The 9,349-nt window shown below is 41.8% G+C and overlaps 1 protein-coding gene across 1 annotated transcript; it reads right to left on the reverse strand.

Moving 5' to 3' along the window:
• Positions 1-1,319: 1,319 nt before the first annotated feature.
• LOC139147648 (acid phosphatase type 7-like) lies at positions 1,320-5,943 on the reverse strand. The gene is made up of 2 exons (XM_070718796.1): positions 4,382-5,943; positions 1,320-2,699 (listed from the first exon to the last, which is right to left on the reverse strand). The coding sequence occupies exons 1-2, from the start codon at positions 5,589-5,591 to the stop codon at positions 2,509-2,511; spliced, it is 1,401 nt and encodes a 466-aa protein (XP_070574897.1). The 5' UTR covers positions 5,592-5,943; the 3' UTR covers positions 1,320-2,508.
• Positions 5,944-9,349: the final 3,406 nt, after the last annotated feature.

Genomic DNA, 9,349 nt, shown 5'->3' on the forward strand with positions numbered 1-9,349 from the left:
ATTTATAAAACACATAAACAAGAGCGTGACATGAATTTTACTCTGATTATGAAAGATAATTCTTTAAAAATTTTCTTGGGTAAAGTTCGAGCTAGCTGTGGAAACGCAGCTATCTGTTGGCGGGGTTGCGTGCGTCGTTATGTGGGTCAAAGGTCAACCCCGTTCCGTGGCGGGGTTGACCTTTGACCCACATAACGACGCACGCAACCCCGCCAACAGATCACGTTTCCACAGCTAAGTTCGAGCAAACGTTTTATGACTTAAGTTTCGATGCACGCATTACCGTAATTCCTTTCTGCCCTTAGAATTATCACATTACAAACGGTAAGTGGTTTGTCGGGGTGCAGCCGAGTCGATTGGATGCACATATCGCTGCTGACCTTTATGATCCTAGGATGAACTCGCAAATTGAGCAACGATGCGTGCGTAATCGTGGTCCGAACTGGCCGCGTAAATCATTTTACTATAATGACAATGGCGCAATGCACCCCCACCCGGTCGCTTGGCTTTTCTCCAACAGCAGCAGTTACTGACCAACCCCAGCCATCGCGTCACCCCACGATCGACGCAACAGCCTACGACTAACGCGACAGTCCGCTGAAGTTTACTCCTTCAACTAACTCTGCTTTGATATTTAAATATCCACTGACTTTTAGCAAGTGTACCTCTAATGTTCCACAAACAGAAATATTTCGTGACTTGTGATGAGTATAGGGCCTTCGATTCACTTCTCAATCGGAATACACACATCGCATTAAACAGTGCCATACAGACTTGTACTGACATACAACACACTACCCCGCAAGATTCGATTCGATGGGAGTATATGTAACACCAATCAACGATAGGCCACTAAAACACTTTTAACATGTGTAAGATAAGTATAAAATTCACATCAAAGACAAACTCAGAAATACACAGTTGTATTCATGTACCCTGAATTTATCTACACATGCGGGAGGCAAATATACTCTTAATAAAAGTATTTTTTCAGAGAGCATTCTTGAAAATATTGGAGAGAGAGAGAGAGAGAGAGAGAGAGAGAGAGAGAGAGAGAGAGAGAGAGAGAGAGAGAGAGAGAGAGAGAGAGATATAAAATACAAATATTTAGAGTTTATTACCCAATATCGCCTGTTCCTGTGTCCGTATCAGCATTCGTGCCATTTATGCTGAGTCATGCAGACACGAGACGGAAGTCGAGTGTCTGACGCAGCACAAATGACACGAATGCTGATACGACACAAGGAACAGGCGATATTGGGTAATAACCGATTTATCATATACCCATGCCCAGAATTTTACTAATAGTACGAAAAACCTTAAATTTTGAGGCTTTACTTTATTACGCCTTGCGCATAAATATCGGAATATTTATGTGAACAGGCTTCATTCATAAAGTATACGACGAAGTCAACATCACGCGCGACATCGCTGCAAGTCCTCCATATCTCAATGAACCCCAAGAAGAAAGACATCAGAATTCAAAAATCGTCGTACAGGAGGAACTTTTGATGGTACAATATGCTATTACAATTGTAACCGATCAAAAGCTGTCTTTTGCTTTAAATCTCTCATGATTTCGATCGCGCTCGATCGTCGTACGTCACGGAGAGGAGCCGCCATTTTGTTTGTTTACACTGAAGAGTTGCCATGTCAACAGGTGTCGCGCTCGCGCTACCTCTTCGGAGGTAGACCGTGCCGTGCGAATGGCAGAATGTTTTCTAGAGCTTGTTTAAAAAATACAAAAACTTTAACAGAAAAATCATAGAAAAACGTACAAACCTCAACATGTTATTTCCGTACTTAGCAACCCAGAATACCCGCGTTCCTCAAAAGCCCGGCCCTTAAAATTTTTACATCGGCGACATCGCTTCGCAGGCGAAGAGCGGCAGCCATTTTGTTTGTTTTCGTTGTTTACCATCAAATTGCAAATGTAGTTCGGGAACACTTCAAAACCGATGACGTTTGTCGTACATATCTCTACGTTTACCGTGAAATATCATATTTTACAGTAAACGTCACTAGGATGAAGCCGACATGAGCATGGGCATATGATAAGTGGTATTTCTTATATATTGTGATCTGATCAGCGAAAACACGTGTCAAATATATTAAAATATCTCCTGTAGCAAGATGGGCGTACTTCGACAACCAGTGTTGTAGACCGTGTGTTCCTAACTAACATATCGACAGTCCGACATCTTACACTGTAAATTGTCGTATTCTGACTTGACTGTTCTCGGATAACAGATGTTCCTTTTTTCTCGCTTTTAAAAACTTGTGGGTGTAATTCCATATGGAAGAAGATCAATGACTTATTTTGTCAACACTTTGAGCGTATCCTGAGTAGCTGAACAACTAAATGCAAATTAATTTGCGTTTCCATGGAATTTGGGCGGTTTCACGAGCTTTAACTGCAAGCCCTGCCATGGTTTCGCCTATGGATAGCAACAAGGAGGTCTGAAACTTTCGATTTTTTAACAAATTTGTTCTGAGAGGCACCAATGTTCACACGGCGTCTTTGATGATGGAAAACCTGTCAAAGACTTCGTCGTTTTCGCTGAACAGGTACGTAAAGTCCAGCGATGTTGCATTGGCTTCCAGCAACAACCAGCCGTACTTTACTGTAGCTGCTTTGTTGGCTCGCCAAGGCGCCATAGTTGAGTTCACAAAGGTCGGATCGTTCGGTTCCGGATTTCCTGAAAGAAAACAGTTTGGATTAGGAACCAGTCACTGGTTAACGTTTGTATAGACCTTGGAGCGAAACCAGGGTCTATGGTTCAACCATTGACAGTCCCCTTTCCGTTGTCTCTGGTTACAACGCTGTGGTTCAACCAGGCAAATTTTCGCCGGATTTCACGACATCTCACGTGGTTATGGTGTTTGAAGAAAATTGTCTAGCAAAACATGGGCATGTTTCATATCTAATTTTTACACTAGTCAAATACAGCACTGTCCAAATCTGGCTTTTTTTTACAGAGACGGATCCACCATTTCCGCACAAAGATTGGCCGCTTTCATATGACTGGCGACCAGTTGGTATGTAGACAACCAGAGTCTCGTCATTTGTCCAGAAATGGGCGGGAAAACACCACGTTTTTCAGTTTGAAATTAGGTGCATTAATGGATGCCTGTTTAAAGCAATCATCAGACATAAATGATCAAAGTTTAAAGACCTGGATTTACAACAAAGAAGAGACTCCTCCCTCGAAAAACAGACCTCGAGCTATTGGCGGGGAAAACGTTCTTGTCGATAAAAGGTTTCGGTGATGACCTAGATTTCGGCCATTTACGTTTGATTCTGAGCTCGTGTGTACTTTGGAATGACATACAGACAAATGCATACTGCACGTGACAAGCGAGACTCAATAGCACAAACAAGGAAAGTAAAAAATATGTCAACCACAGCGTACATTACGGTGCAAATTGGAGCTCGAAATGGCTAACAGACAGACTCTTGATTAAAGTGTCAAACTTTTAAAAGATTAACATTTTGAAATTGGGAACGAAAGTGGTGTTTTTCGCCCATTTCGACTGTGGACTGTCTTCAACCGAAAATTGTCTTGTTTTAATTAAACCTTGCCAAGAGCGTGAAAGCAGCAATTTTGTCAATGGGAATTTTTGAGGGACCGTTCAAAAAACCATCACTGTTGCATACACATTTTGGTAAAAACAGTTTCCAGTAGTTTGCTGTACATATAATATTCCGCGTATTTTTTTACAGTGGCGGCTTCTACATAGTTTAATGCGCGTGTTTTGTGTAGGCCACAGACATAAACACACCTGAACTCAATGTGTCCGCTAGTTTTACAGTGTGTGTGTTCAGATTTAGGTATAGTAGATACAATGCAGTGTACGCTAATTGTCTGTAGAGAAAATTAAAAACTGAACAATTGAATCTTGTAAAGGAGGGGACCGAATGAAATGTTACACATTGTTTTGTTCATGTTTTGTTTTCGGAGAGGTGGGTGGGTGGGGTAAAACGTTCACTTCTTCCTATGTGATAAGCCAAGCATTCATATTTTCTGGTCACGAGGATAGTTTTTAACTGGAACGCGGCACATCAAATTTCTATCGATGATTCTTACTCCGCACAAATTCCTCACTAACATGGGTCCTGGACGTGAGGAATCAGATCTGAGGAAAATTCTCTTTTATTAACTTCCCAGTTTCATTTTTGATAGTTAACATATCTCAATATTGGACTCGCGATGATCTAAACGTTGCAGATGAGCGACAGCTTGTATATAGAGTTCAATCATACATATTTTGTGACACTGAAACAATTAAGAACTTAAATCCTACTGTCGTAATGTAAATGCAATCTATAGGCCTACATGTCTCAGCAGATCGATTTTTTTCTGAAATACAAGCTTATTACCTGCAGCTCCGTTTACGATGTAAATGGTCGCTGGTGGATTGCGGTAACTCCTACTCGTGACGGTCATGTTGTAGACTGCAAAAGATCTTTCGTATTGGTGATTGTGTCCCGACAAATAGACGTCAACTTTGTACTTGTGTAACAGATCTTCTATATTGTCCCTGAATATCTTCGCCTCGACGTTGCATCGCGACGTCCACTTAAGCCAGTCGCTGCAGTACAGAGGGCGGTGTCCGAAAACGAGAATCCACGGGACCTCCGCTCTGTTGGCATCGGCTTTTCTCAGATCGTTCTCCAGCCAACGATGCTGCACCGAGCCCGGGCTGAAATCGTGTTCTGTCGACAGAGAAGCAAAATGGACGCCCATGTAGTCGAACGAATAGTAAAAGGGGGACTCTGAATGGCTGGCGTTGTTAGGCATGTGGAACCAGTTTCTATACGCGGTAAAATTGTACTGCACTTCGTGGTTGCCAGGTCCGACCATGTACGGTACTCGTGCTGCAAACAGCTCCACCATCGCCATATACTCGGTCCATACGAACGAGTTGTTGCTCACGAAGAGACTGAAATCGTCGGCGTAGCTGATGTCACCCGCGTGCACGACCAGTTGCACTCCCTTTTCGAGGTGGCGAGCGATAGATTCTGTGGTACGGTTACCGAACACAACACCCATATCGGCGACCAGAGCAATCTTTCCCCCTTGCACTTTCCCCGGACGGGCATGGGACTTTGGCGCTCTCGTCTTCTCCGACTTAAGACCACTGGATCTTACCGTGAAATTATACAAAGGACTCCATCCGCCGAGATTGGGGTTGCAGCATCTATAGTACACGTCATCTCCGTGCTCAAAGTCGATTTCCTTGAGATTCATAGTCACCTTGTTCAACGTAGAGTCGAACTCCCCCGCGGTGTACGTGTAAGCCTCACCCGAGGCGATGGCCGTGAATCCGTCCGGCTTCTTACCGTAGGCACATATCGGAGGCTGTGTTTCTTGCTGGAATCGCCCTACGTTCATCCACGAAGCAAGCACTTCAGTATCACCGGCCAGGGCCAAGTGTAGGCCCACAACGGGACTGCGATCAAACTTTGTGAAGTCAGGTCTGGACTTTCCCCATATCACATCGCCTTTCGACGGCGAAGTGAATGCACACAAATACAGCAGCAGAAATAACCCGCTATTCAGGCTATTCGAAGTGAGATTCATCGGCATGATCTACAGGACCCGTAAGCTTATGGATTCCCCCGCCAGGACACTCTCTGTCTCTGGGCCAATGCCTCTCCTTGTTCTATAAAACACTTTTAAACACGGGTATGGGTACGGAGGCAAGCGCGCGCCCTTGTAGTCCCTCGCTTGTCGTCAAGTTCTGAGTTATACTGTGCTGCTGACTTCCGCGTTCCCAGGGCACAAGCATCATTGGGTCAAAGGCCAACCTGCTACCGTAACTGTGAGAATGCCTGGTCTTCCTGAAACGCCCTCACGTGTCTGCCAAGGCTTTCCATATTCCATCATCTATGAATGCTTGATCATCAAGCATTCATATGTTTTAGTCGCCCGTAAATATGTCAAAAGTGTACGGGAGTGATCCCGAAATTCCTTGTGTAACAGATTACGCAATAGCAACCGACTAGCAATAGCGCCAGCTATAGTTCGAAATGAAAGCCTGTAAGTGCCAATGTCATCTTATCGTGATGCGATGTGTTGTTTTATTTTTCAAAGAACAGCGTTACCCGGTGAACCTAGTTTTGACTTAATTTTTGGACAAACGTTCGATCAGTGTAAAGTCGTTGTATCAGACGGGAAGCTCTCTCGCTCTCCTCGGTCCGGAATGCTTGCACAAACCACAGAGAGGGACTGTGCACAAACACTCTGTTGCGCCAGGTGTCATCGGAACAACTCAAGGTCGCGTGGGATCCATACGACTGATGCAAAGGCATTGATGAAAGTCAAATTATGTTTGCCATAATGTATATTGTAAAATGTAAATGTTGGAGCTATATATGATGATGCATCTAGATATATCGTGTATATGTAATACATTGTTTGTAAACCAGAAGGACACACAGGCGCATGGTTCCGGCGATCCCTCCCTCACATCCAGGGAATGACGAACAACAATAAACGTTGTTGCATGCAACAGCAATTGACGTTGTTGCATAGCTAATCTGACCGAAAAAACGATTTGCAAATCTCTCCTGATGTATCTGATTTTATATATATATATATATTTTCCTCTGTGCATCATACCGCAGAAAAGTGATGTTTTTCTGCCTCAATTTCCAGTTCTCCTTCAACAGCCTGAGTTTGGCCAAACTTACAGATGCTTGTGCGACATAAAGCCTATTATATCTGAAGTGAATTGTCTACAGAGATAGCATTTTAATCTGCTTCAATATGTATTCTGCATATACCACTAATACGAAAATAAAACACTAAATATACCGAAACTTAGGTCAAGCGAAAGCGCATCTACAGATGGTAAGTGTTATTATCTACCAAACATTTTCAAACACCTTAGAAAGATGTGACAAGAAATTATTTACATTCGCGTGTACTTAGGCCAAAAAAAAAAAATTGTGTGTTTCCTGTAACATGCTCTTCAGAAATAGGGTAGGTAGGTAGGAAAAAAAATTTTTTTTGGTAATTTTTTTTTCTCTACAAAAAGAAAATGTGAAAGTTTTAATACCCTTCGACAAGGGTCAAGGCATCGTCATTGTCAACACAAAAGATTACATACACGAATGCAAAAGACAATTACGCAACACTCAGTATTATACACAACTAGACAGTGACGACACAGAACAAACAGTAAACAAAGTACACGAACTATTAAACAAAATGTACGAGAACAAACACATCGACCATGATACTTATAAGTATCTCGATCCAAAAAACATAAAAATCCGTACCCCGCATTGGTACTTATTGCCTAAAATTCACAAATCGCCGCCTGAAAACTCAACGTTTGCAGGGAGACCAATATTTAGTGGCTGCTCCGGTCCCACTAACAGAATTTCAGAATTCCTGGATTATTCATAAAACACTGGTCCAGCAACAACCGTCAAATATAAAAGACACAACAAACTTCATACAAGAAATAGAAAAAACAAATTTCCCCAACATGCATTTCTTGTAACACTCGACGTGGTGTCGATGGACACAAACACAATTCACGACGAAGCGATTCGGCTAGTCAGTGAAACATTAAACTCACAAACCTCGCTTCAAACAAATTACGGCATCAAAAAACCACCCACGGAAGACTTAATAGAAATGCTTTCACTAATTCTAAAACACAACAGTTTTGAATTTAACAAGCAATATTTCCGCCAACACCCGGGCTGCAGCATGGGATCGAATGCCTCGCCAGAGATAGCAGACATTGCTTTTCATGAACTTGAAAAGAAAATAATCGTAAACAACCGCAACAACATTCACTTCTGGAAAAGATTCAGAGATGGTGTCTTTGCAATCTTTCTGGAACACAAACCGAACTCACTAACTTCACTCAAAAAATCCACACAATGCACCCAACGTTTAAGTTTTCATACGAAAACTCAACACAAGAAATTACATTCCTAGATGTAGTAGTTTTCAAAGGTGCAAGATACCACAAAGAAAATATCCTCGACATCAAAACACATATTAAACCAACAGACACATTCCAATTTCTACATAGAGAATCGTGTCACCCGACAGCAACATTTGATGGCTTTATCAAAGGTGAAATCCTTAGATACGCTCGCACTTGAAACAACAATGACGACTTTACTAAAAAAGTCGCTTTCTTTAGAAACAAACTACTCGACAGAGAATACAAAAACAATGAAATCACGAATATAACAGAAAAAATAAACCACAGTATTCGTAATACACTAACAAACTTTACAAGTACACGTAAAGAAGCAACAAACAAACTCATCTTCAGTACAACATACAGCCCTTACATAAAAACAAAAGATCTTAAGGGAGTCTTTTGAAACATTGGCTGAACTGGAGAAGGACTCAACACTATAAGGAATCTATTCCCAGAATCACCAATCATTGCTTACAAGAGAAACAAAAACCTAAAAGACACACTAGTCAAACAAAATTTACAGAAGTAAAGAAACAAAAAACAAACAAACCAGACCACCAAACGGACTCACAATGAGACCCAAACATTGATATTCTTGCCTCGCAATTCGAAGAGCAAGACCACTAAAATACATTAAAAACAAACACAAACTAACGAAAGAATCTACATTGCGACTGATGAGAAACCACACTCGGGTTTCGAAACGCAAGCGTCAAAGGGCCACTCATCAACTTTGTAACACCATAGGTCCGGCTGCGTCTCGCCATAAGCTTTCCCCACACAAACAAAACATTACCGTACACACTAATCCAAACTTCCCTACAAATATCCGAGGCGAAACAAACATTTTCATTAACACAAAAAATCGGATAAAAATGTAGGAACACATTTTTGAAACGAATCAAACACAAACTCGACACAAAATCAGGTGGGGAGCCTCTTTCACACTTTTTACAATCGCCATAAGCTTTCCCCACACAAACAAAACATTACCGTACACACTAGGGGCCTAATCCAAACTTCCCTACAAATATCCGAGGTGAAACAAACATTTTCATTAACACAAAAAATCTGATAAGAATATAGGAACACATTTTTGAAACGAATTAAACACAAACTCGACACAAAAACATTTTGGATAGTTAGGTGGGAGCCTCTCACACTTTTTACATTTTTCTTGAACGTGATCGCATTTCTCACATGTTACGGAAAACACGCTTGCACAAGCAGTCGCTATTGTTGTTTAATGACGTCATGAAATCACGCGTGATTTAAACTTTTCCCAGCCAATCTCCCGGGATTTGTTTTCAACGTCCAAAAAAAAGTTTAGGGTCGGTGGGTTTGAACTAGGGTAGGTCGGGTTACCGGAAACACACAATTTTTTTTTTTAGGC

This window comes from Ptychodera flava, chromosome 13, assembly GCF_041260155.1.
Source record: "Ptychodera flava strain L36383 chromosome 13, AS_Pfla_20210202, whole genome shotgun sequence".
In the NCBI taxonomy this organism is placed as follows: Eukaryota; Metazoa; Hemichordata; class Enteropneusta; family Ptychoderidae; genus Ptychodera; species Ptychodera flava.

Bases quoted from the DNA above. Each gene is read 5' to 3' on its own strand.
- LOC139147648 (XM_070718796.1), bottom strand. From the start codon at position 5,591: ATGCCGATGAATCTCACTTCGAATAGCCTGAATAGCGGGTTATTTCTG. The intron at 2,700-4,381 runs GTAATAAGCTTG...GTTTTCTTTCAG, and splicing joins CATCGTAAACGGAGCTGCAG to GAAATCCGGAACCGAACGAT.